Here is a 25,466-nt window from a genome sequence, read left to right as displayed (position 1 = left end):
GTGTGTGTAATAGCTAATGTGTGTAAAGTTAAGCGTAACAAAGAACTAAGCTAAAGTCGTACGCGCTTAGGTCCGCGCACGGAGTGCATTAAGGCTAAGACAACGGTAAATAGAGTCAAGGCGCCCGCCTGGTGCGCAGAGCCGAGTTCGACCGGGACATGATGAAGCAACGTGGTAATTCCGAGAGTCACCTGCCCCGCCGTCGTGGCAAGCAAAGCATGAAGAAGTACCCGCGTTCTTGGATGCAACGCCGCGGAGTTGCGATGGCCGAGCCAAACGGCAGTGACACTCGCTAGCGTTGTCAAGGCGAGCACGCGATGGTCAAATTGCACCGCCGCTGTGTTTTCGAAAAAATTTCTCCATCCTTTCTGATCCCATTGATCGAGGTATTCCTCGGGAATCCATCTACCGCCCATGAGTGGAAACGTGTTGTACGCTCTACCCGCGTCCATACCGGCGACATAAGCCCCAGAAATGGCTGTCACGCCGATGAGAGCGGCGAGAGGGTGCACAACTCGGTGAAGACGCCTCGTGGCGTCGATGAGCGCCTGACTCGCCCCAGCGCTCTGGCTCGGTGATGACGGATAGATGACATTCAGCGTCGTCCAAAGCATGCCCGTATAAATAGTGAAAGCACCAGTTAAGTGCGTCGCCAATCGATACGGACTCACGCGAGGGACGTCGTAAGAAAATTCTTGCTCCTCGAGACCACTCTTCACCATCCACCACCCGATCATCCCTTGCGTCGCGCCGAGGACGAAGAATACGCCCAACCTCTTCGCAAGCGCCGAGGTGATGTACCCCTTCGACGCGAAGTACGCGAGCGGACCGACGAAGTACAACCCCAACACGCGTCCCCACATTCGGTGCCCGTACTCCATCCAATAAATAAACTTATACTCCTCCACCGTCATTCCGAGGTTAGACTTCTTGTATTCCGGACTCTGTTTGTACTTTTCGAACTCCCTCGCCCAATCCTCATCCGTGAGCGGTGGGTGCTCGTACTCGAACTTCCAATCTGTCATCGACAGCCCGCTTCGCGTGAGCCGCGTCATTCCGCCCAAGACAACCATGGAGAACACCCACGCGCACCCTCCACCGAGCCACCACGCCACCTGACGTACCGCGCGATCGCCTCCGACGACCAAGTGCGTCGTGATCGCCGGACTCGCCGCCGTCGTCATCCCTCGCTTCGCGACGCCCGCGGTCATCGACCCGGCGGTCGCCGCCTTCGCCGCCTTCGCCCACGCGCTCACCCTCCCGCTCGCCGCCGTCGTCCCCCACCGCGCCCCCATCGCACTCGTCCCACCTCTTCCCCCGCCGCGCGCGAACGTCCGAGCCCTCGACACCGTCGTCGCGTCGACCGCGAGCGCGGTTCGCGATGTACACGTCATTCGTCCCATCGCGCGCGTCCACGCGCACGCGTCGACCGCGCGCGTCGCGTGCGTCCCGACCCCTCGCGCGCGCGTCGCCGCCGTCGCCATCGCGCGCGCCCTGGACGCCATCGTCGGGCGCGCGCGGTCGAGCGCGGTCGACGCGCGGTGGCGCCGACGTCCCAGTGACGACGCGCGTTTTCATTTAAAACTTTTCAATTTCAATGCAATCACCGCGTCACGCTCGAGAGCGCCTCGCGCGCGGTGACGACGATGCCGCGGGACGCGCGCGGGGGCGACGGAGGACGCGATCACGCGCCCGCGTCGACGTCCTCGGCGTCGGCGTCGGCGGGACGGGCGAGCGAGCGCGACGCCGCGAACGCGCTCGCTCGAGCGCTCGAACGCGAGTGGACGACGGATGCGTTGGATGACGTCTTGCGAACGGTCGTCTCGGCGTGTGGGTGCGTCGACGCGCGTGAGAGAGATTTGGAGATCGCTCGAGAGCGCATGATCGAGGGCGTGGACGCGGTGGGACGGATGGTGGAGGCGGACGAAGACGGAGGCGACGCGAGCGTCGCGCGGAGAGCGCTGGAGTCGGTGTCTCGAGCGTTTTGCGACGCGGCGATGGGGGCGGTGACGAGAGAGGAACGATCGAGATGGTTCGGTGCGCTCGTGATGGCGGCATCGACGTCGGAGGCGGCGATGGTGGCGGCGATGGCGGCGACGAGACGGGCGGCGGCGGCGCGTGGCGGGTTCGAAGATGAGACAATTAGAGGAGACCTACGTATTGCGAGCGGCGTCGACGGCGTCGCTCTGGCGCTCGTGATTGCCGCCAGAGGACAAGAAAGCGCCAGATCGATTGCGAGACGGTCGATAGCGAGCGATTTAGAGCAAGCGATGGCGGTTTGCGACGTCGAGTCGCTGTACGATTTTGCAGAATATTTGTTGTCAAGTCTTGACGCGCACGACGCGCACTCGTTCAGGGCGATCGCTGCTCAGGACGTAACGCTTCGCATTCGAATCGTCATCACGCTTCTTAAGCGCTTCATCGAGAGCGTGGGTACGATTGACGCCACCCTGCGAGTGTTCGAGGAGTTGGTTCAGTTTGATTTTGGTGACCGAGTGGGAGAGCTCATGAGTGATGCGCGACGAGCGATCGAGTGCTTACCCGAGTTGAGCGCATCTATTGGTGAGGACATGGCGTTGCAAGTCGCTTCAGCGCTGGCTCGAATTGTCGACGCCAAGTCTGTCGGCGTGTTGTTCCAAAGTGGCGCGTCATTTAATTCAGTGGCAGGCTTACGGATGTTCGGAGAGATGATGAAGGCCGACAGGCGCGTAAGCGAGGGAAATGAAGCGCTGGAAAACGCTCTCGTAGACGATAGAATGAGCGTACGACGCGAGGCATTCGCTGTTACGACCAGTTTACTCAACGGAGGAATTTTCGTGGACGAGAAGACTCTCAATAAGGCTGAAGCGGAGGCTAAAGTGGATGCCATTTTGTCGATCAACGAGGTACTACGGACATTTTCTCGACAGCACGAAATTCCTATCATACGATCGGATATGGTTCAGTCGCTGACGGAATCGCTTGGATTGATTTTGGCCCTCGACGCGAGTGGAAAATCAGTCAAGAATAGAGATATCGTGAGAAACTCACTTCGCATGCTCTCGGCTCTGAGTGAATGTCTCGTCATTCAGGCACGCTTTGCAAGAGACAAAGAAGGTGATGATATCACTTTCATGGAGGCTGAGGCGTTTGAAGACGCGAAGGACCGACCCGAGTCGCACGTGCTGGCTGAGTTGTTACCGGTAGTGGAGGTTGTGCTGGAGTCAATGCTCTCGCATTCAAAATGGTTCAAAGATGTGTTGGAGCTCCTGGAGCGACCAAAAGTGGACGATGATTCCAGCGGGACGTTGGAAAGCTGGATTACGCGATTACTCTTCATGCATCTCCAGCTCAGTTGTGGTGCATCTAGGAAGGTGAGCGGATCGTCAATTTTGTCGATTGCCAGTTGCGCTCGACTTCTCTCCGACGAGGCCGAATGGCCTGAGGAACTACAGCGGCACATCACGCGTGTATGCGCTAAGACGTTACATGCTACGCACGTGTCATCAGGCGATTCGCACCTTTCGAGGCCATATTCTGAGCTCATGGCTGACTGCGCTCGCCAAAGCGTCGAACTTTTGCGTGATGACTGGTTCGCTCTCCGCGGAATCAAAGTCGCCTTGGATCCGAAATCATGGTCCAATCACGGTGCTTTAGAGGCGATGAGGGCGTTTAAGGCACTCTGTGAGGTTGCCGTGAGTTGCTCCGCATCTTCAGATCCTGAGCTGTGTGTACTTCAAAACGTGATGCGTGCATCGTTCACAGACGCCGAGTTAGAACAGGCCGCAAAGGATGTCGTCTTGTTCAGCAAACCACACCTCGGGAGAAAAGCATTCGAAAGTGCGGGACGTTTGGGTAAAGAAGCACCCCTTTCCGGCGCCGTTGCGTTGTTCGTCACATCGTTGCGCTTTCAGTTTCTAGATACATACTCGGGACGCGACGCTAACGCTGCATGGAACAACGTCGCAAAAGAGGCATTGAACGTACTTACCGTCATCCTTCCGATGACCACCTACGAAAGATCAAAGTCACATCTGGTGGAAGCTTCCATGGTCATGCTTGAGGATGCATTAATTACAATGCAGGATCTGCCTGTCGAGTTGACTTGTCAACTGGCTTGCGTCATTTTACGTCATAATAGACGAAAATTCCCGCTAACAGACTGTGTTAGGACTGCTTCAATGATGTTAAAAATCGTATTGAGTTACTCGTTGACGTCCATACCGGATGAGTTCGAAGACTTACTCAGCATGATTAACGATATCATTTCAGAGCTTTCATCGGATGCGTGTGTTGATAAGATAGTGAAGGAGGATGTGCTTATCTTGTTGACGCCTGTTTTGGTCAAGACGGGTGAAATGTTGTGGCGTCACTTGCATTCAAGGCAGAGGACCCTTGATGACGTCGAATCCATCTTCCTCGAGCTCGGTTCCCGTGCATTCGATTACTGCATTTCAGCGGCGACCGAGCTCACTCGCGCGGATGGAAACGAAAAGAAATTAGAGAGTGAACGGCGACACGCATCTTTAGTTCTAGCGGGTGCGCGTCTTCATCACTGCACCGAGAAGATGTCGCGTCTTTATGACACAAAGTTGTTGGGTGCGTTTGAGCTCAAGCGCCGAAACTTCATGGTTGTTTGCGCAGGCGTTTTCACCAATCTGAGGGCACTGCAACTCCTTGCGACTAGAAGTTCACCCCTTGACCGCGGTCTGATAGCCATCGGCAACGCGCTTGCCATGGACGATATCGAGTCTTATGCCGATAATTTGTCGCGACTCGGAGAGAGCGTTCAAACCGTCAGTGGGGATGTGCTGCAGCACATGTCAAACGTGGTCTCTCGAGAGAATCCCGCTTCGAAGCCACGTAAACGCATCAGAAATCCGTACCTAGACGCTGTCGTCGCTCGAGAGGGAGGTGGTCAAGACGAGTACGACGACATGGCAGACTTCATTGTGTGTAAACCTGGACGGGATTACTCACGAATAGTGTGAGAGGTTTGTCTTATATGATCATATACTAGGGGAGTTTCTAGGGAGTAGCTAATGTAAACGCAAGATCGTAGCAGCAAGATAACGGCGCTTATGCCACGGGCGCGCGCAGGGTGACGTCCTCCTCGCCCTCCGTGGTGGTCGGTATCATGAATGTTGTGGCAAGCGTCCAGGAGGGCATTTGAACTTCGGCGCCCTTCGTGGACGCCAAGGAGCGAACGCCGTCCGCGGGAGAAGCGAAGGGCATGTTGGCCAGGAAACCTTGCAACTGCGCCTCGATGCGAAGCTTCTCGTGCAGCAAAATTTGCTTTTCCTTCCTGAGCGCTTCCCGTTCGATGGCGAGCGCTTTAGTGAGCTTTGCCTTTTGAATATTATCCTCCTGCAAGCGCATGATCCCTTCGGCCAACCTCGCGTGCTCCGCGCGCAGGCGCTTGATAAACACCGTCGCCGCCGCGACCACCGTGGCCTTATCCGCCTTCGTCGCCGCTCCCGGCTCGAGCACCGCCTGGAGCTCCTCAAAGCGACTGTTGAGCGCGTCCCTGCGCTTCTTCTCGCGCGTGCTCTTCGTCTTCTTCGCCCCCTCGCTCAACGTGCTCGTGCGCACACCGTTACCCACGCTCGCGTTCTCCACCTCATTCTCTACCTCGTCCACAGCCTTGCGCTTCTTGGACTCCAAACCTGACTCGCTCTCCCCCCTAGGCACCTGACCGACCTCAGCCTCGTGATCACCCACGAGCGGTTGCTCGAACGCCTCGACGTCGTCCAACAACGCGCTCGCGACGTCACCGTCAAAGGTGGAGAAAAACTCATTCAACCAATCGCTCGATCCCATCAGCGCGGCGTCGATCGCGTCATCCACCGGCGTCGTCGCCATCGCCCTCGTGCTCGACGCCGCGGGTTTCGCGTCCGCGTCGAGAATTTCCCGCGAACGATCGCGTTCACGAACGCGTGCGCTCGACTCTCGCGCGCGGTGCGACGATTGAAAGAGTTTCGCGCGCGTTCGCGGTTGTTCGACCGCGCGCGTCGAAAGCGCTCGCGCCGAACAGACGCGAGGTCGAGGCTAGGGAGATGACGCAGGCGCTCGAGGGGTCGAGATCTTGGAGAGAGGATTTTTTTTTGATCCGACGAAACCATTCTGTATATGTACACGCAACAAATCTATCGGTCCTAGAATTCTGACTCTACTATGGGGATGGTTCGAGCGCGTCCTGTAGGTCCTTCAAAGAAACCGTGGCGCTTCCACGCGCCTTGGGGAGCTGTTGGGACGCGTGCGGGCGCCAACCGGTCATGTACATGATCTCATACGTAGCCTCGATCGGGTTCGGTGGAGAAGCGCTCCGAGCGTCGCTGGCAGAATCGCTCGTTCTCGAGCTGTCGCTCGGGGGCGCCGGAAACTTCTCCGAATACAACGCGCTCGTCGCGGCCGCGGTGGTGCGAGGCAAGAAGGAGCGACGCATAATGTTTGCGTTCGTCTCACCCATCGCTCTCAAGTGCTCGACGAGCTCGTGAGGAGAGCCGTAGCAGACGTTGACAATGTCCACGTCAACCGCCGGAAGAGTTAGTTCTGCTCTGCCGAGCAGACTTCCGCAATCTCTCACGTGCGCTAACGGCGAAACACGCGCACTCACGCCACCCTCATACTTGGTCTCGGCTAATGCGCACGCCGCGCGAAGCTCCTGCAAAGTGTTCCCGCCAAAGATGCAGGATAAAAATAACCCGTCAGGCACCAACGCCTGAGCCGCGCTCGTCATGGCGCCAGGCAAATCGTTCACCCAGTGCAGACCGAGACAACTAATCACGGCGTCGACGGAACCATCTCGAATGGGCAAATTCTCTTCGTCTCCCTGGACGTACACCACGTCGACCTCGGTCCCCAATTCCGGCGGCCCCGGTCCTTCGGGGAATTTTGGTCCACCCCAACGCGGCGGCCGGCCGGCCGAACGGAAAATCTAGCATATCTCGAGACAAGTCCACGACGACGATCTTTTCCACGTCGTCCCTCTCTCCTAGTAACCTTCTCATGATCGCTTCGCTCGCCCCACCCAAGACGATCACTCGCTTGAATCTCCTTTTGATGTCTCGCAACCGATCGAGCAAACGCCGCGCGAGCTCGTCCAACAACACATCCGGCACCCGTCCCGGAGCACTCTTCACCGCCTCACCCTGTAAGAACGCCGCTCGATCTCGGTGCGCTCGCACGACGTCTCGATCGAAAACCATCATCTCGCGCATTCTCGATCGCGTTGTCGCGTCCTTGAGCATCGCCCGACGCGCTCGCTCGCGCTCGTTGGCCCGCTCGACGTCCACGATGAGTTCGTTCTCCACATCTAATCCGCGCACCGCCGACGCCAAACATCGCGATTCGCGTCGACGCGCGATCGAGGACTCGAGCGCTCGTCGCACCGACGCGCTCACTCGGGCGAACCGCGTTGACATTCGACGCGCTCTCGAATGAGCGCGGGCGAGCGAGGTGAACGCGATGCGCTAGGGTACAGAAATCCAGCCAAAAATCTTCGAAGCGCCACTCGCGCGCGCCACGTCGACAATCGCGATGGGCGTCGAGTGTGCGAACGGGAAGTGTCAATCGTGGATCGATGATGAGCTGGATGCCATGGGCGAAGCCGGCGCGCACATCCCGCGACCGGGCGGGTGCTGCGAAGAAGATGCGAAGAAGCAGAGAGAGGCGGCGACGATGTTGCGAGAGTTGCGCGCGGTCGATCGATCGGTGGAGCGAATCAAGCTCGCTGAATCGATCGTGAAGGAGGGCGCGCGCGATGAGGACGAGCATGATGACGATTGGGCTGCGACGGACGATGATGAGGATGAGGACGCGTTCTTGCGCGAGCTCAAGGCGAGACGCTTGCGCGAGCTCAAGGGCGCGGCGGCGAACGCCGCGGCGGAAGCTCGCAGGGCTAGGTACACCGAGATTAAGGAGACCGCGCTGGGGGAGACGCTCCGGGCGAGCTCGAGGGTGGTGGCGCACGTAGTGTTAGAGGGGGCGGAGCAGTGCGCGCGCATCGACGAGGTGTGCGATGACCTTGCACCGGCTTTTCCGAAGACGAAATTCGTGCGGATTCGACCGAGCGTGGATGCGTCGGTGATGAAAAAAATTGGCGTTGTGGCGTTACCGGCGGTCTTGATATTCCATCGTGGAAGACTCGCGCATGCGAGCTGCGCGCTTGAGGAGTTCGGTGGCGCGGACGACTTTGATGAGGAGCGCGTCACGCGCTGGTTAGCGCAGCGTGACGCGCTTCCAGGACACCCACTCGCGGGTACAGAGAAAATAATGGATAGCAACGCGTCATCGGACGAGAACGAGAGCGACGATGAAGTCTTTGGCATGAATAAACCGTGCGAACAATGCGGTCGCACGTACCCGCACAAGCACATTAGAGCTCTTCGTCCGGGTGAGTCCATGCATCGACGGGAGAACAATTCAGACGATGACGACGACGATGACTTTTGATAAAATTCTTCCGTCTAACGGTAGCTGATGTGTCAGAAACGTTAAATGTAGACCTTGGAGCCCTTGATACCGTTGATGAACGCGCCTGTGGGCATCACCTTCTTACCCGGCGGCTGGACCTCGAGCAATTCCAACCATCCTCCTCCTCCACAAGGCACGCGAAGTACTTTTTTCGACACTTCCACTTCTCCGTTCGCAGCCTTTGCATCGCCTTCCTCTGAGACGCGCGTGGTGGCGATTTTGAGCACCACTTCCTTGGCCTCTTCTTCTCCGTTCGCCTTGACCTTCAGAGTCGCCTTCGTTCCCGGCCACCCGGCAAAGGCGCGCACTTTGTTGTGGCACTCAATCGCGGATTGCTTGGCGAAGTTCAACTCTCCTTCTTCCGGGCTGACTTTCGCAGCATGGCTGAGCGTCGCCTCATCTTGAGGAACGGCACGCGCCGCCGCCTCGCCCGCGAACACGGACGGAAGCTCCTCCAATAGTGCGTTTACACCCGTCTCAAAGAGTTCGGTTAGGAGCTCCGGTGCCTTCTCGTCGCCCTTGAGTGGACGAGTGATTTGTCGCAGAACCGGACCCGCGTCCATCTTGAGCACCGTGTACGCCACCGACACGCCCGTCTCGCTCTGTCCGCTCTCCAACGCGCGCTGCACCGGCGCCGCGCCGCGCCATTGCGGCAACAGACTCGGATGAATATTCAAAGTCCCAAACTTTGGAATGTCGAGAAACTTTTGCGGCAAAAAGTTGCCGTACGCCGCCGTGACCATCACATCGACGTCGAGCGCGCGCAGGGCGTCTAAAAACCACTCCTCGTTCGCCTTCTCCGGGCACAGCACGCGATCTTCCGCCATCCCGCGCTTGAGCGCTAACTCCGCCACCGGCGACGGCGGCGGCACGTCGCTCTTCCGCCCTCTTCCTCGCGGCCGTCCCGGCTGCGAGACCACCGCGCACACCTCGAACGTCGCGCTCTCCGCCTCAGCGGCGTCCAAAACCTTCCCCAACACCTCGCTCGCGCACTCCGGGGTTCCTAAAAAAACCAATCGCGACTTCCCCGGCGTCGCGTTCGTCGTCGCGCTCCCTCGCGCTCCCGCGGACGCCGAACTCGACGCGCCTCTCGCGCTTCGGTGTCTCCCGCTCGACGCGCCCGCGCGTGCGACGCGCGCGCACGTCGCGCTCGTCGACGCCGCGCACGATCGCGCCATCGTCAGCGCGCGCGCGCACGTCGCCGTCGCCGCGCGCATCGCTCGCGCGCGCGCCGCGCCCGTCGTTGGCGTCCGACGACGAGTCGACCGGTCGTGACCCGGGAAAAGTTGACCCAGCGCCCGAGGGATGCGATCGTCGTCGTCGCGTCGTTCGCACACGTCGACGTCGCCGCGTGGACGTCATGTTCGCCGCGCGCGCGCTCGCACGCTTGGGAGCGATCGCGTCGAGGGCGTCGGCGGGAGCGACGGCGACGACGAGCGCGTCGACGGCGGCACGCGCGATCGAGGACGGCGCGGCGCCGAGCGCGATCGCGTCGCTGACGCGAGCGTTGCGAACGATCAAGTCGTTCGCCCCGGGGGCGACGATCGGTAAGTTGAAACCCGAACCGCGCGGGATGGAGGCGCCGATGACGAGCTTCGAGGCGGGGGCGCGGCAGGAGGGATGGGGGAGCGCGGGCGGAGGCGCGGCGCCGTGGACGCCGACGAGGGAGCTGAAGAAGAGAAAGAGTTACTTCAAACGGTGCGGGCACATGATGGAGACGCTGGAGCGTGAGCGAATGAAAGAACTCGCGGCGGAGCGAGTGATCGTACCGTTTCGACCGGGAGACGTGGTGAAACTCACGCTGGAGGTGCCGGAGAACATGAGGAAGACGCAGACCTTCACGGGGATCTGCATAGCGAAGAGGCACCGTGGGATGGGATCGAGCTTCACGTTGCGATCCGCGGTGGGTAATCTCGTGGTCGAGAGAACGTTTCCTCTATTCACGCCAAACATCAAGGGGATGGAGATCTTGGAGCGAAGGAAAGTGCGACGCGCAAAGCTCTATTACCTCCGAGACAAACCGCTCAGGTACTCTCGACCTTAGTTCTAATAATAAGAAATATTCTTTTCGCGTAATTTTACAATATCAATCGATTGGTCATTTTCAACTCAACTGTGTCTTTTAATGTTTGATTCTGCTCGAACAACGCGTTCCTGAAGAACTAAAATTTATTTTCACACATCGCTCACTCACTTCTCGGAGGTACAAAAGGAGAGTAGAATGAAGAGAATGTTTGCATGTTGTCAACATTTGGAATATTTGGTATCGAAGCCACGCTGGTTCGTTGTGCCATGTTGTTGAAATTCAGTTGGTGCATTTTTGCACCGGCGGCAAGGCCGGCAGCGTACGAAGACGCCGCGAGATTTTGGTAGTGTTGCATTGCGTCGCGCTGCGCTTGCGCAGCGGCGAGAAGCTGAAGCGTCTCGTTCGCTGCGTTCGGAGACGTCAGATTACCTGTACGCGAAACGTTCACAGAAGCTGCGTTTGGAACAACGTTCTTGGGCGGCGGTTGGTAGGAGAATTCAACCCCGCGAATGTACTGCAAGCGTTGAACGAACTCTCCGCGTCGCTTACCCTCACACAGCTCCTTGTAACGCTCAACGGCTTCATGGATGAGATTTGAGGCAGCCATCACGGATTCTGGATTACCTTGAATGCAAAACACTCGGCAAGGGCGATGGTACACGCCGGCTTCCGGCGGTTGCGTCCAGGACTGAATTGTCGAGCCCGTGTGGCGCATGATTTCCCGAATGGACGCGCCGCTTGCGCCGATGACGAATCCGGCGGCTAGAAGCGTCACGCGTAGCCTCAACCCACCGTTTGCCATCACCTCGATCGATGCCACTTGTTGCTCTTCTTCCTCTACACCTTGTCCCGCTCTTCGGGGTCCTGAGGGACCGCGGAGTCGTCCGGCGAGCGCCCCGTTCAACTCATCCGCAGCCGGTGCGTGCATGCCTCCGATCCCACCGTTCGCCACCGTCTGCTGCTCCACCAACGCCTGCGCGGCGTATCCGAGTAACAGAGATTGCTCATCTGGCAAAATGCTCGTCATCTTCGCCCTACGAGCCATCTCCTGCACTTCAGAGTTCTCCGTCTCCGTCGGAGGGCTCAGGCCACCTGGGAGCGCGAACGGGACCGTCGTCGAGTCGTCCGTCCCGTCGACGATCCCTTTCGGGAGCCACAGGCTCGGATCGTTCTCGGTGTACGAGAAAAACCCATCCATGCTCATCTCGCCGCGTCGTCGATAAACTCGAGCGTGGCGTCGCCGTCAGGACGCGGTTCAAACCACGTCGACGCGGTGACCCCTCGGCGAGAAAACGCGTGAGCGCGCGATTAATGCCGAACGTCGACGCTCGCGAGCGCGCTCGAGGACGAGCGAGCGGCGATATCGATGAAAAGAAACCCCTCGCGCGCGCGAACGCGGTCGAACGCGCGTTCGATCGACTCACAAAGCGTGTCACGAGGTGAAGACGAGGCGTCGTGCGCGTTTCGGTTGCAGGCCGAGTTTGAGCCGAGGATGTTCCGCCGGTCAGGCTCGTCTTACTGTTTGCTCGCACGAGGTGCTTCACGCGGAGGACCGCGCGAGGAAAACGAACGATTTCGGTCGAGCGCTCACGCGTCGTCGTCGATGTCGTCGCACACGCGAACGTCGTACGATCGTGGAGCGTCGACGAAGGCGTCTCGGACGCCGTGGAAGAGCATCCTCTCGGAGACGCCGGACCACGCGTTGGGGTCCGTCAGGAGCGCTCGCGCGGCATCCACGAGGGCGTCCGCGGCGAAGCGCTGGGCCGAGAACGCGCTCGCGGTGGCGATGTCGTCTTCATCCTCTATGTCGTCGCCGATGGACGTCGGAACGTCGCCCGGGCGAAGGAACGAGAGCGCCGACGCTGACGTTTGTGTGGGCGTCTCTTCGGCTTCCGTCGCTAGCGCGGGATCTCTCAGCGCACGCTCGAGCGCGTGTAAGCCGTCCCAAGACGCATCCTCCGCGGAAGAGTACACGTTCAAAGTGACGTGCGGAAATATCACGCTCAGATATCTCGGACATTCCTTTGCCGGAGAGTGCGCGTCGCCAAACTTCCGTTCCTGGAGTGATGTCGTGATTCCCAGACACGTCCTCGTGGACATCCTGTACCGCTTCCCGTCCAGCTCGCACTCGAGCACGACGCGCTCCTTATCTGCCGCGCTCGTCGACCCGGTGGTGCCATCGCTCGACGTCGCCCGCGCCCGCGTGGCGATGAAGCGCGCATCCACGCTCGCCGGATCCCTCCACGTCTCCGTGATCCCGAACGTCACGTGCGACGCATCCGAGGCGAGCGCGCCCCGGAGCTCGATCCCTTCGTCCGCGTCATCGACATCCGTCGCCGTCGCCCCCGATCGATCGTCTTTGACGTTCGGATGCATCGACGATCCGCTCGCGCGCCGTTGCTCGCCGTACTGTTCCGAGACGCTTCGCGAGAACGAGCACGCCCCTCGAAAGATCTCCTCGCGCTCGATCGCGCCGTCCACCGCGCTCGCGACGGGCGCGAGCCACGATTGCGCGGCGAAGAACGCGAAGCGGTCGCACATCGACGACGACGCGCGCGCGAGTGCCGGCTTTCTCGAGGCCGCAGCCAGGTGCCTTGTTACACAAATGAGTGGCGTCACGCACGGGACCGTCGGACCGAGCGCGGGGCGCGACGCGCGAGACGTCCGCTCGAAGCGCGGGCCGGTGGACGGCGGCGACGAGCGATCATGGAAGAGGTGCGAGGGCGAGCGCGCGATGGGCGTCGAGCCGCGCGCGGGGGCTCGTCGTGGTGGACGGCGTGGAGACTTTCGAGAGAGGACGCGGACGAAGGATCGTCGGGATCGTTTCTTCATCGATTGGCGACGCTGAATGGACGATCGAAGCGAGCGACCTGTGCGCAGGCGGACTGACGACGCCCATGTGTCTTTATGACGCAGTTGGATGAGCTCCCGGCGAGCTCGGAGGCGCTTCAGGGGGAGATTCGCTCGTGGTTGGCCAAGTCTCGGACGTCGGCGGCCAAGGTGAAGCAAGTGCTCGGATTGCTGGATCCGGTGCGATTGGGGAACGGGGCGGAAAAGTACGAGAGACCGGAGTGGCGGAAAGACGGTCCGCCGTCGATGTATCGGGCGCACTGGAGGCATCAGGCGTGTCAGATTCTCGGGACGCAGGAGTCGGCGATACCAGAGAACGTCACCGTGGCGCTCAAGGCGTACCTCTGGCCCACAGCGCTGGATACCAAGCGCGCCGATCACACGGCGTGGATCATCAAGGTGCCGAAGTTTGTTTCGCGCGTCTTACACGACGCGGCGGCGGCGAACAAACAGATGCCGTCGATGGAAGACGACATGGACGTCGACATGGACGCAGAGGAGCCGGTGGGCACGGTGCGCATCTTTGTGGACCCGTTTCAAGCGGATAAGACGAAGGCTATGACACAGGGCGTCATGGAACTCACCGGAAAAGAGGCGGCGTCGGTGCCGAAGAAGTACATCTTAGCCAACCAGGCCACGGACATGCCGATGCACGTGTTCTCAGACGTTCGAGAGGGCTTGAAGCTGGGCGGGCATCAAGACATCACACTTGAAGCAAGAATTGATTTGAAGCTAGACATGCGTCCGAGTTCTATCGATGACGTCGATTACAATAGAGTTAGCAAAGAGCGCATGGAACAGGCGCAGACGAAGACGAGAGTGACGCAAAGCTCCTCGGAGATGCGGTTTGCGCCGCTACCAAAGCGCGCCAACTTGGTTCGCTTCACCGCCGACGCTGTCGGTGCAAAGACGGAGAAGAAGGAACGCATGGAGAAGAAGGCGCTGGAGAACTTGCTCTTTGGTTTGTTCGAGAAGCAACCTTACTGGAGCATGAAGCAGCTTTTGTTGGAGTCAAAGCAGCCAGCGGACTGGTTGAAGACAAACTTGAGTGAGATCGCAATACTCACGCGTCGGGGGCCAAACATGGGATTGTGGGGTCTCAAGCCGGAGTGGAAACAGGCGGGCGCGCCGGAACAAATGTCTTAGGTCTCTTTTTAATGTTGATTTAATGTTGAGTAAAACGATGTTTAGATCGAAACACCGCAACCGCGCATAGTTTGCACCGTCATCGAGCGAGGAGAGTTGATGTTTGCGAACGAGTGATAGAACCGATGATGCACGCTGTAAATCACAGATCCGGTAACTTGATTGTCGCACACGGAACTGATAACGATGAAGCCGTCGCTGACTACCCCTTCAATGCACGAAGGTGTCTCAACGCTCAGTGACCAAGCCTCAAGCACGAACTCCTCTTGCGTGGCGATGTAGGTTGAATTTTCAAACACTACCGTCGGATCAAACGATACATTAAGCGCGAAAGAGCCCGTGTGATTGAGTCGAAGTAATATCTCTTGATCAACTTTACTGTATGACCGCGCTTGCACGTCGATAGGTATGCAGGTCGAGTTCAACTTGGTCCACTCGGTCGAGCTTGCTGGATCCCACACAGCGTACACGTCACGATCGCGTAGTAAGGCTCGCCGTCGAAAATTGACGAGATTTTCATAATATCTCAACGAACCGACAATTGAATCGATGGCCTCGCTTGCAGTATCGATGGATGGCTGCATCTTTCGCAGTTCTTCTAGACCTCGAGCGTCTACGTCATTCACGAGCAAACGCCTTATCTCTCGCTCTTGATAGTCTACGATTTCACGAAGCTCCAACTCTGTGATTCCGTTCCGCACTACGTAGTTGAATTGTTCGAGGTATCTCACTACCATGTCGTTTGATCTGAGAAGCACTCGATCGATCGCGCCCTCGCTACAGTATAACCAATCGAAGCTGCCAATCGCGTCGATGCCTCCATGATGACACGTCTCGAACGAGTCGTCCGGATCCCACGCGTGAATTTTGAATCTATGTGTCAAGTCGTTCGACGAATACAAGAAAAGTTCATCCACGTAATCACCGTTTTGGACCAACGTCATGAGAGCAATGAATCGTAGGTATAGATCCACGTCCATTAGCTCGTTCAAATCATCATAACACGCGTCGCTATCACAAAGCTCACTCGCGAGGACGACTCTTTCGTATTTAACTCTGGCTGCGATTTCAGCAACTTCGGATCGACCGTCTCCAAACGTCTTCACGTCCGGTACGGCGTCCGGATCGCTCGTTCGACGGTCAGGGTCCGAACGTCTGCGTACAACAATGGATAGACTGTTGTGCTGACGCTCGAGCGAAGCTCTCGGGTCATCCATGAGTAAGTAAAGACCAAGATGCTCGAACTCTCGTGTCCCGCGGGTGTGTACTCGTAGTCGAACGTATCGAAATTGATGAGGAAATAATCCAAGCTTCCTCGCCATCGAAAGTACCAGGTGCGTCTTTACGTATCGGTCGTCGATGCACAGCGATATGAGCAAAAACTTGTCACTCAGCGAACCGGGCATCAACCTCACGCTCCCGCCATGTAATTCCACCGCGAGACTTTTCCTGCGTTTACAGTCTCGAAACGATGAGACGCCGCGAAAACGCGCCGTCGCCTTCATGCGCGGTCCGGCATCGAATCGCAAACTTAGCGGAAACTCTCGCTTTGATGACAACATTTCCTCGTATGAACCTTTGTAGAACGATCGATACGTCTCGAACGTCTCTCGTTCGCTCTGGGAGAATTCCAGCGTGATATCATCAGCGTAAGGATACTCAAGCGCTTTTGCCACGCATCGGTGCGACGAACGTCGAAGATGACGGCTCACGTCCATGTTCGGCGAGCGCACCGTGCACGCGTCGGAGTTGATCTCCAGGAGGAATCGTAATCTACCAACGCCCGCACAGCATTTGATGCGATAAAGCTCATTCCGTCGCCGATCTATCTCTTCGGCCGCGTTACTTGAGAGCTCAATGACGTCCACGCTTCCAGAGCGCGGCGGATCGATGAGTTCTCCAGGCGAGTTGTGAGTCACTGCGCGATCCATCCCATCCAAGACGAAAAATTTCACATCATCCCCTTCCTCATGCTCACGGTCACCGATGGTGAAAACATCTAAGATTTGACGAACTGCTACCTCGCTCGTGCCTCCGCTCGCGCCCGCCGCGATGAACGTCTCCAGCGCGCGCAGTGTCTCTCTCTCGTTGTTTGTCTTGTCACAAATAAGTCTCGGAGGAAGCGTTGAGGCCCAGACTTGCACATGATCGCGTCCACCCTTCTCACTCAACGTCATCACTAATTTCATCGCTCGACGCGCCGACTCGACGTCCGATAGGACGATGCACACGCTCGCGCTCGCGTTTGCTGCCCGCATCGTCGCGCACTCTCGCTCGTTCACCCGAGCCGTCATCGGCGCGCGCTCACCGTGAACCAAAATCTCCAATCCATCTCTTCCGAGTCTCTGCACCTTTCTCACCCCGAAACCGCCTCCGCACGTCTCCGTCACGCCCTTCGCCTCTGCGTGAGACACGAACAGACTTTCCCAGCCGCACACCGCGAACGCGAAGATGACCGCCGTCGCCCGCTTTCGCGTCGTCCGAGTCCCCGGAATATTCCGTCGCCGCGATGCGCTTGAATAGCTTCCCTCGCTCGTCATCGCGTCCCTTTTTTCGCCCGCGACGCGACGCGAACTCGCGCCTCGTTCGCTCGCCACCGTCACAAGGCGATCGAGGTCGCCGAGACGAAACGGCTGCTTCTTTGTGATTGTTTTGATTGGATGAAATGCCCATCGACCCTCCAGGCGATGACGTCGGTCGAGCCGTTCGAGCGTAGGGACTCCCTATGTACCAATAGGGAGGCTTGGTAACGGTAAATAAACAGCGTTCATCGATCGCGAATACGAGACATCTCCCGAGGGGCTCGCTCGTCCCCGCCAAGGCGTCGACGCCTCACACCACTGCGCGCTCGTCGCGACGCGAGAACGTCGTCGTCGCCCTCGACGTCGGAGCGAGTGCTCATCGTAAATTCTATCACTCCACCGATTCGATCGTCGCACTCGAGATCGCATCCTTAGCTTGCGTAGAGGAGGAGCTCGACGAACGAGATGAGCGCGTCGACCATCGCGGCCTCTGGGCCCAACACGACGCATCGCGCCGTGCGTTGCGCTGTTCGCTCGCGATCCCGCGTTAACGCGGTCGCGATGCGTGGGCAAAACCTTACCAGAGCTCAAGCGTCCACGTTCACCGCTCCGGGCAGCAAGACGGTGCGTTGGTCGACGAGCGCGCTCGCGCGAGGGGCTTAGGGCTTCTTTCGAAAGGTCCCCATCGGTCGAGTCATGAACCATCAAAGAGAAGATTTATTTAATGATCCACGCGCGCCGCTGCACCGCAAAGAACGAGCGGTTGAAGGCGAATGACTGACGATGCGTGACTTTGAACGTTGATCGCAGAAGTACTCTCCGTCCTTGGTGCGCATGCGTAAGGCGGCAGCGCTGCCGAAGTGTACGTCGGTGCGACTTCCGGGCGACCGGGCAAAGACGGTGTGCCTTGCCGAGCGCGGCTCGGTGTATGGCGAATGGCCGACGTACGAGGGTGGTGCGGTCGATAACACGCAATTGTTGGAGGAGCACGATGCGTGCGGCGTCGGTTTCATCGCGTCCCTCAAGGGTGAGCGCACCCACAAGACGCTGCGCGACTCCCTCATGGCGGTCGGTTGCATGGAGCACCGCGGGGCGTGCTCGGCAGACAATGATTCCGGTGATGGCGTCGGTGTGATGACGAACATTCCGTGGAAGTTGTTGGGTAAATGGGCCGACTCACAAGGCATCAAGGGCTTCGCCGAAGGTTCTTCCGGCGTTGGCATGTGTATGTTGCCGACAGATGCCGCTGCCGCGGCCAATGCAAAGAAGTTGCTCGAGGAGAGCTGCGTTGCCGAAGGTCTCGAAGTGCTCGGCTGGCGTGCGGTTCCGGTCGACAGTTCCGTCGTCGGTCCGCTCGCGAAGATGACGTGCCCGGTGCACGAACAGATTCTTGTTGCTGGTGCCGGTGTTACGGGCGAAGAGCTTGAGCGCAAGTTGTTCATCGCTCGTAAGACGTGTGAAAAGAAGGCTGCCGCTGCTGGTATGGAAGAGAGCTTTTACATCTGTACCATGGGTTCTCGCACGATCGTGTACAAGGGTATGCTGCGCTCGGCGGTTCTTGGCAAGTACTACAAGGATCTGGAGGATCCAGATTACGAGACGCAGTTCTCCATCTATCACCGCCGCTTCTCCACCAACACCACTCCGAAGTGGCCGTTGTCCCAGCCTATGCGTTTCTTGGGCCACAACGGTGAAATAAACACGCTCCAAGGCAACTTGAACTGGATGGCGTCCAAGGAGGCGGACATGGCCAACCCGATCTGGGGTGGTCGCGAACCAGAGTTCCGCCCTATCTGCTCCCCGGCGGCGTCTGACTCTGCCAACCTCGATAGAGTCGCCGAGTTACTCGTCCAAACTGGCCGCGAACCGACGGAGACGATGATGTTGCTCGTTCCGGAGGCTCACCGCAACCACCCGGAGCTTGACAGAACGTTCCCGGAGGTGCACGACTTTTACGATTACTACGCCGGTATGCAAGAGGCTTGGGATGGCCCTGCTTTGCTCGTCTTCTCCGACGGTAAGAAGCTCGGTGCTCGCCTCGATCGCAACGGTCTTCGTCCGGCACGATTCTGGCGCACGTCCGATGACTACATCTACGTCGCTTCTGAAGTGGGTGTCCTCGGTGATGTCATCTCCAACGCCAGCAATGTCGTCTCGAAGGGCCGCCTCGGTCCGGGGATGATGATTGTCGCCGACTTGGAAACGGGCGACTTCAAGGAGAACACACAAATCGCCAAGGAAGTTGCGGCGCGACACCCGTACGGCGAATGGATGAAATCCATCGAGCGCTTCAAGGGCATCAAGCCGAGCACCGCCAACACTCTCGAGCCAATCCAGCTTATTGAGTGCCAAGCTCGCGCTGGTTACGCCGCGGAAGACATCACGATGATCATCGAATCCATGGCGGCCGAAGGTATCGAACCGACTTGGTCGATGGGTGATGACACGCCGTTGCCGGTGTTGTCTTCTCGCCCGCGCATGCTCTACGATTACTTCAAGCAGCGCTTTGCGCAAGTCACCAACCCGCCGATCGATCCACTTCGTGAGGGTCTCGTCATGTCCTTGGAGATGACACTCGGTGCCAAGGGTAACTTGCTCGACACTCAAGGCAAGGAATCGCCGCCGGTCATGCTCGACACTCCGGTCCTCTTTGACTCTGAGTTGGATGCAGTGAAGAACCACCCGAAGCTCAAGACGGCGACCATCCCGGCTCGTTACGCTGCTGGTGGCGGCGCTGGTGCCCTCAAGGCGGGCCTCGACAAGCTCTGCGAAGATGCCGCCGCGGCCATCCGCGCCGGAAGCCAGTGTGTTGTTATCACGGATCGTCCGGATCAAGGTCCAGACTCCCCGGCGATCCCGTCGCTCCTCGCCGTCGGTACTGTGCACCACTACTTGATCGCGCAAGGTCTCCGTACCCGCGCGTCTATTGTCGTCGAATCTGCCTCTGCATTTAGCACGCACCACTTCGCCACCTTGATTGGCTACGGTGCTCACGCCGTGTGCCCGTGGTTGGCTTTGGAAACTTGCCGATCCTGGAGAATGTCGCCTAAGATTGAAAACGCCATCAAGCGTGGCAAGATGGGTGATGTTTCCGTCGAAGGCGTTCAAACCAACTTCAAGGCTGCGATCAACAAGGGCCTCAAGAAGATTCTTTCCAAGATGGGTATCTGTGCGATCACGTCGTACCAAGGTGCTCAAATTTTTGAGTGCTACGGCCTTGGCCCGGAAGTCATCGGTACTGCCTTTAAGGGCACCGTTTCCCGCATTGGCGGTCTCACCTTGGATGAAGTCGCCAAGGAAACGCACATGTTCATCCAATCTTCCTTCCCGGGTGAAGCCGAAGAAATGGCCAAGGTTGAAGCTCGCGGTATGTTCCAAGTGAAGCCGGGTCTGGAATACCACGGCAATAACCAAGACATGTCCAAGTTGCTTCACAAGGCTGTTGGTCTCGGTGGCGGCGAAAAGAACGACGAGTTCTGGAGCGCCTACCAAGAGCACCGCAACGACCGTCCGTACACGTGCTTGCGCGATCAACTCGAGATCAAGTCTGACCGCAAGCCGATTTCTATCGACGAGGTTGAATCCGTCGCAGACATTTGCACACGCTTCTGCACGGGTGGTATGTCTCTCGGTGCCATCTCGCAAGAATGCCACGAGTCTATCGCCGTCGCGATGAACCGCATCGGCGGTAAGTCCAACTCTGGTGAGGGTGGCGAAGATCCGAAGCGTTTCATTCCGATCTCTGATGCTGACGCGGATGGTAAGACCGAGAGCTTCCCGTACCTTCGCGGTATGCAGAACGGTGACGTCGCGTCCTCCGCCATCAAGCAAGTCGCCTCAGGCCGCTTCGGTGTCACGACGTCCTTCCTTATGTCTGCCAACCAGACTGAGATTAAGGTCGCTCAAGGCGCCAAGCCGGGCGAAGGTGGCCAGCTTCCGGGTAAGAAGGTTTCCCCGTACATTGCTTGGCTGCGACGCTCCAAGGCGGGAGTGCCGCTCATCTCGCCGCCACCGCACCACGACATTTACTCCATTGAAGACCTCGCTCAGCTCATCTACGATTTGCACATGGTCAACAAGGATTCTAAGGTGTCCGTGAAGCTCGTCGCGCAAGCCGGTATCGGTACGGTCGCGTCTGGTGTTGCCAAGGCGAATGCGGACGTCATACAAATCTCCGGTGGTGATGGTGGTACCGGCGCATCTCCGTTGTCTTCCATCAAGCACTGCGGTGGTCCGTTGGAGATGGGTCTCGTCGAAACGCACAGAACTCTTGTCGAGAACGGCCTCCGTGAGCGCGTGATCTTGCGTGCGGACGGTGGCTGCCGCTCTGGCCTTGACGTGATCCAAACTGCACTCATGGGTGCTGATGAGTACGGTTTCGGTACCGTCGCCATGATCGCCACTGGTTGCGTCATGGCGCGTATTTGCCACACCAACAACTGCCCGGTCGGTGTCGCATCCCAGCGTGAAGAACTTCGCGCGCGTTTCCCGGGCGCTCCGAGCGACCTCGTCAACTTCTTCCAGTATGCTGCTCAAGAAGTGCGTGAGATCCTCGCCTCCATGGGTTACCGCTCCCTCGACGAGGTCATCGGTCGCAACGACTTGCTCAGTCAAATCGACAAGGCGCCGTCGAAGACTGGATCCCTTGACTTGTCCTTCCTCACGACTTCCTCCGGTGAGTGTGGTGCGTCAAGCGATCGCATCAACCAGCCGGTGCACAACGACGGCGTCGTTCTCGATGACAAGATCCTCTCCGATCCGGAGGTGATCAAATGCATCGAGACCGAAGGTACGTTGGTGAAGAAGGTTGAAATCGTCAACATCGATCGTGCCGCGACCGCTCGCGTCGCCGGTCAGATCGCGAAGAGGTACGGTGACAACGGCTTTGCTGGTTCCCTCACCCTAGACATTGAGGGTTCTAGTGGTCAATCCTTCGGTGCGTTCGTTGTTGGCGGCATGAAGGTGCGACTTGTGGGTGAGGCTAACGATTATGTCGCGAAGAGCATGAGTGGTGGCGAAATTGCCATCATGCCGCCGTCGAACTCTCCGTTCGCGCCGGATTCGGCGAGCATTGCCGGTAACGCGTGCTTGTACGGTGCCACTGGTGGTCAGGTGTTCATCAGTGGCCGTGCCGGTGAGCGCTTCGCCGTGCGTAACTCGCTCGGTGAAGCGGTCGTAGAAGGTACTGGCGATCACTGCTGCGAGTACATGACTGGTGGCTGCGTCGTCGTCCTCGGTCCGGTCGGACGCAACGTGGGTGCGGGTATGACGGGTGGTATTGGTTACTTCCTCGACGAGGATGGCGCGTTCCAAGCGAAGGTCAACGGTGAGATTGTCGCCATGCAGCGCGTCTGCACGCCGGCTGGTGAGGCTCAACTCAAGGGTCTCATCAGTGCGCACGCTGAGAAGACGAACTCTCCGAAGGCGAAGGCTATCCTCGCCGACTGGGCCTCCTACTTGCCGAAGTTCTGGCAATTGGTGCCGCCGTCCGAGGCAAACACTCCTGAGGCTACCAGCACGCCGACGGAAGTTGCCACTACTGCGTAAGCGCGCCAATATTTCATTCCTTAAGCGAAGCACGCGCAGCACAAAGAGTTGTTAGAGAAATACATTCAGTACCATTAAAACGAATCAAAATTATCTAATGCGTCTCGTCGTTTCTCGCGCGCGTGATAGGAAATGTGATGTGCCGTCGAGGGAATTAGCCAGAGAACGCCTCAGCTGCCTTCTTCAAATCGTTCCAGAGGTTAGTTTCGACGTCCACGACACCGGCGGCTTCATTTGCCTTGGCCAGAGCGTCACCGCGTTCCCCTGGGAGGTTGATTTGGTCGACGCCTGGTTGCTTCGGCGCGTTCTTGACGCGGTTCATGACAAACGCAGCGTTCTTTTCAAAGTCCGCTTGACCGAGCATCTTCGGGTCGATCACCATGATCAAGTTACCCCAGTTCTTCGCCGTGAGCTTGGAATCGATGGCGGCGCCGACGAGCGGGCCAGCGAGGAGTTCGATGATCAAGGCCAAGTTGCTGCTCTTATAGCCGCCATCAAAGGTGCGAATGGCGCCGCCGTCGACGACTTCGTTCGGATCCGTGGTCATCACGCCGTTCTTGTCTTGAGCCGCACCTTCCGGAAGCTGGCGACCAGCCGTCTTGGCCTCGAGGACTCCGAACCAGCTGTACGCGCTCGTTGCCATGTCGAGCACCATGGAGCCTTGCGAGGACGGCATGCCGACGCCGATCGGGTTGGTACCAAAGATGCCCTTGGCCGCGCCAGCCGGAGCGACGAACTCCGGGGATTGCGCGAAGCACAACGCGATCATACCCTCGTCCGCAACCTTCTTGACGTAGTATCCGAGTGCACCGGTGCTCGTGAAGGTGTTGCACGTGCCGCAGATGCCGAAACCATGCTCCTTGGCCTTTTCGTGCGCGATGCGCGTCGCCTCCGCGAGCACGATCATGCCCTGCGTCTTTTGACCGTCGATCGCCGCCGAGAGCTTAGATTCATGCGTGATCTTCATCGGCTTCGCCTCCGGGTCCTTGGCGAGGCCGTTCGTCGTGACCTTGATGATGCCTTGGTTGTTCCCGCGAAGCTGCGCGTACATCAAGACGTCCAAGATGACCGCGGCGTCCTTCTCGTCGTACCCGATCCCGCGAATCGCACGGAGCGTCGTGGACTTGAGTTCATCGATCGGGACCTGGGTCGCCCCCGCGGTCGCCACCGCCGCGCGGACCGTCGTCGAGCGCTTCGCGGTGCGCTTGGATGACTTCGTGGACACGCGCGTGGTCTGGCGAGAGACGAGCGCTTGGGACTGCGTGAGGGCCATCATCTTCGGTGTGATGGACGTGGTTCGGTGGGTGCGACGGACGTGCGTCTGATGCGATGAAGTGTGCGGCGTCGCGCGACGTCACGCGCCCGTCGTCGACGTTCGATGGGTCGAGAAGAGTGCTATCCAATTCAGGGGGGTAACCGTCGAGGGCCCCCTTGGCGCGGTCGGGCGATTCGCCGACGAGTCATGAATCGTCGCACAAGGGGACTCGATGGTGAAAATAGTGGCATCGCGTAAATAATTATCAAATGAATACGATCATTATTATGAATCGTGAACCGTGAATGTGTCTGTTGCTCGATGAAAATATACCCGCAATGTCATATTGACAACCCCCCGTGTTCCGCGGCTAAAGAAATTCCCACGTATTGTTCACATCAAGCGTTCATCGCACCAGTAAAGCACCCGTTCCCATCAGCACACGGAAGTTAAGCCTGGTTGTGGCTGATTAGTACTACCGAGGGAACTCGGTGGGAATCCCGGCTGACGCTTGGTTTCTCTTTTGGTTTCATTGGGTCGTTCGGACGGTGTCCTCACGGTGTGGTTTCTCTTTTGCCTTCGCGAAGCGACGCGCCGAAATTCTCAGTGAAAAAGTGCTTCGGATGACGTCTCTCTTTGTTACACTCTATCGGCGTAGAAAACTCGTGGGGCAAATCTACGCGTCATCCGTCTTGTAGGACACCCCCGCCTCGATCTTGTGAATTTTCGTGCTAAACGATCGTAGACGCATCTCCACCCCGTCGCGAACGTACTTCGGATCGCTCTCCTCGCACTCGTCCGGCGTCGCGCTCTCTTTATCCGTGTACGCCAGGAGCTCGAACGCGCACTCTCGGTCGAGCAGAGGCAAAAACGACACCGACGCCGTGATCTGACGGATGATCGCCTGAATCTCCTGCATGATCTCCTTCTCCGTCTTCTCCGTCTTCATCGTTTCTTCTCCGTTTGCGTCTCCCGCGTTCTCCCCGTCCCGTCTCGTCTTGCTTCCATCAGTCTGCACGTCGAACGCCCAACGCTCCACCGTCGCCCCCGTGCGCGCGTCCGCGAGCACCAGCACCAGCTTCCTCAGATCGCTCTCCATCAACCACTGATCGACGCGCTCGAGGACGTTCACTAAGTACTCCCTCAACTTCGGTTCCGAGGTCACCATGACCCCTATCCCGTACTTGCTCTTACGCTCGAACGACTCGGGCGGATACACCCCGCGTTGGTACAGCACGCTGTTCACGGCGTACCCGAAGAACTCGACGACGTGGTCGGTGGAGCCCCGCAGCGCGATCGCTTTCGACGCGGGCTCGGTGGACATCGCGACCGGGGCGCGAGGCGTCGCGGAATCGCGACGCGACCGCGAGCGACGCACGCGACGAATGCGGATGACATTTAAAAAGCTCACCGCGCGGTGGCGTCGTCGACGTCTCGCATCGACGGTCAAAATCGTCGCATTCCGACCCGTCGTCGTGGGACGTGTGCGTTTTACACCACGACGTCCGAGCCGCGTCCGATGAAGACTCTCACTTTGCCTATGAAAAAGCACAAGGTCTCTTAAAAAACGTAGAGTACGTGAGACGCACCCGCGTCCGCCGTCGACGCGCCCGCGCGCGCGCGCGCGATGTCGCGCGCGACGTCGCTCGACGGGCGTCGCCTCGCG

The 25,466-nt window shown here is 58.6% G+C and overlaps 14 protein-coding genes across 14 annotated transcripts; 5 read left to right on the top strand and 9 right to left on the bottom strand.

Moving 5' to 3' along the window:
• Window positions 1-50: 50 nt before the first annotated feature.
• On the bottom strand, window positions 51-1,505 carry OT_ostta14g02010 (Heme A synthase; the record flags this gene model as incomplete). The annotated part of the gene is made up of 1 exon (XM_003082978.2): window positions 51-1,505. One exon carries the CDS (start codon window positions 1,503-1,505, stop codon window positions 51-53), a length of 1,455 nt encoding a protein of 484 aa, XP_003083026.2.
• A 141-nt stretch (window positions 1,506-1,646) lies between these two features.
• OT_ostta14g02000 (unnamed product) lies at window positions 1,647-4,970 on the top strand (the record flags this gene model as incomplete). Its single annotated transcript, XM_022982584.1, has 1 exon — window positions 1,647-4,970. One exon carries the CDS (start codon window positions 1,647-1,649, stop codon window positions 4,968-4,970), a length of 3,324 nt encoding a protein of 1,107 aa, XP_022841355.1.
• Window positions 4,971-5,058: 88 nt separating this feature from the next.
• Window positions 5,059-5,841, bottom strand: OT_ostta14g01990 (Myc-type, basic helix-loop-helix (bHLH) domain; the record flags this gene model as incomplete). The annotated part of the gene is made up of 1 exon (XM_022982583.1): window positions 5,059-5,841. One exon carries the CDS (start codon window positions 5,839-5,841, stop codon window positions 5,059-5,061), a length of 783 nt encoding a protein of 260 aa, XP_022841354.1.
• Window positions 5,842-6,151: 310 nt separating this feature from the next.
• OT_ostta14g01980 (Methyltransferase type 11) lies at window positions 6,152-7,403 on the bottom strand (the record flags this gene model as incomplete). Its single annotated transcript, XM_022982582.1, has 2 exons — window positions 6,152-6,861; window positions 6,905-7,403. 2 exons carry the CDS (start codon window positions 7,401-7,403, stop codon window positions 6,152-6,154), a joined length of 1,209 nt encoding a protein of 402 aa, XP_022841353.1.
• Window positions 7,404-7,518: 115 nt separating this feature from the next.
• Window positions 7,519-8,433, top strand: OT_ostta14g01970 (Thioredoxin-like fold; the record flags this gene model as incomplete). Its single annotated transcript, XM_003081928.2, has 1 exon — window positions 7,519-8,433. One exon carries the CDS (start codon window positions 7,519-7,521, stop codon window positions 8,431-8,433), a length of 915 nt encoding a protein of 304 aa, XP_003081976.2.
• A 41-nt stretch (window positions 8,434-8,474) lies between these two features.
• OT_ostta14g01960 (Formyl transferase, N-terminal) lies at window positions 8,475-9,632 on the bottom strand (the record flags this gene model as incomplete). The annotated part of the gene is made up of 1 exon (XM_003081929.1): window positions 8,475-9,632. The coding sequence occupies one exon, from the start codon at window positions 9,630-9,632 to the stop codon at window positions 8,475-8,477; it is 1,158 nt and encodes a 385-aa protein (XP_003081977.1).
• Window positions 9,633-9,814: 182 nt separating this feature from the next.
• Window positions 9,815-10,498, top strand: OT_ostta14g01950 (Ribosomal protein L19; the record flags this gene model as incomplete). Its single annotated transcript, XM_003082974.2, has 1 exon — window positions 9,815-10,498. The coding sequence occupies one exon, from the start codon at window positions 9,815-9,817 to the stop codon at window positions 10,496-10,498; it is 684 nt and encodes a 227-aa protein (XP_003083022.2).
• Window positions 10,499-10,640: 142 nt separating this feature from the next.
• OT_ostta14g01940 (K Homology domain, type 1) lies at window positions 10,641-11,678 on the bottom strand (the record flags this gene model as incomplete). The annotated part of the gene is made up of 1 exon (XM_003082973.2): window positions 10,641-11,678. One exon carries the CDS (start codon window positions 11,676-11,678, stop codon window positions 10,641-10,643), a length of 1,038 nt encoding a protein of 345 aa, XP_003083021.2.
• A 389-nt stretch (window positions 11,679-12,067) lies between these two features.
• OT_ostta14g01930 (unnamed product) lies at window positions 12,068-13,021 on the bottom strand (the record flags this gene model as incomplete). Its single annotated transcript, XM_003082971.1, has 1 exon — window positions 12,068-13,021. One exon carries the CDS (start codon window positions 13,019-13,021, stop codon window positions 12,068-12,070), a length of 954 nt encoding a protein of 317 aa, XP_003083019.1.
• A 165-nt stretch (window positions 13,022-13,186) lies between these two features.
• Window positions 13,187-14,476, top strand: OT_ostta14g01920 (Transcription initiation factor IIF, beta subunit; the record flags this gene model as incomplete). The annotated part of the gene is made up of 2 exons (XM_022982580.1): window positions 13,187-13,195; window positions 13,397-14,476. 2 exons carry the CDS (start codon window positions 13,187-13,189, stop codon window positions 14,474-14,476), a joined length of 1,089 nt encoding a protein of 362 aa, XP_022841352.1.
• Window positions 14,477-14,517: 41 nt separating this feature from the next.
• OT_ostta14g01910 (Spore coat protein CotH) lies at window positions 14,518-17,016 on the bottom strand (the record flags this gene model as incomplete). The annotated part of the gene is made up of 1 exon (XM_003082969.2): window positions 14,518-17,016. The coding sequence occupies one exon, from the start codon at window positions 17,014-17,016 to the stop codon at window positions 14,518-14,520; it is 2,499 nt and encodes an 832-aa protein (XP_003083017.2).
• Window positions 17,017-17,463: 447 nt separating this feature from the next.
• On the top strand, window positions 17,464-22,545 carry OT_ostta14g01900 (Glutamate synthase, alpha subunit, C-terminal; the record flags this gene model as incomplete). The annotated part of the gene is made up of 2 exons (XM_022982579.1): window positions 17,464-17,622; window positions 17,809-22,545. 2 exons carry the CDS (start codon window positions 17,464-17,466, stop codon window positions 22,543-22,545), a joined length of 4,896 nt encoding a protein of 1,631 aa, XP_022841351.1.
• Window positions 22,546-22,699: 154 nt separating this feature from the next.
• OT_ostta14g01890 (Malate/L-lactate dehydrogenase) lies at window positions 22,700-23,818 on the bottom strand (the record flags this gene model as incomplete). Its single annotated transcript, XM_003082966.1, has 1 exon — window positions 22,700-23,818. One exon carries the CDS (start codon window positions 23,816-23,818, stop codon window positions 22,700-22,702), a length of 1,119 nt encoding a protein of 372 aa, XP_003083014.1.
• A 658-nt stretch (window positions 23,819-24,476) lies between these two features.
• On the bottom strand, window positions 24,477-25,124 carry OT_ostta14g01880 (DNA-binding HORMA; the record flags this gene model as incomplete). The annotated part of the gene is made up of 1 exon (XM_003082965.1): window positions 24,477-25,124. One exon carries the CDS (start codon window positions 25,122-25,124, stop codon window positions 24,477-24,479), a length of 648 nt encoding a protein of 215 aa, XP_003083013.1.
• Window positions 25,125-25,466: the final 342 nt, after the last annotated feature.

The sequence above is a fragment of the Ostreococcus tauri genome (assembly GCF_000214015.3).
Source record: "Ostreococcus tauri WGS project CAID00000000 data, contig chromosome 14, whole genome shotgun sequence".
Taxonomy (NCBI): domain Eukaryota; kingdom Viridiplantae; phylum Chlorophyta; class Mamiellophyceae; order Mamiellales; family Bathycoccaceae; genus Ostreococcus; species Ostreococcus tauri.
The sequence above is the reverse complement of the archived record's forward strand: the minus strand, read 5'-3'. Positions and strand labels throughout refer to the sequence as shown.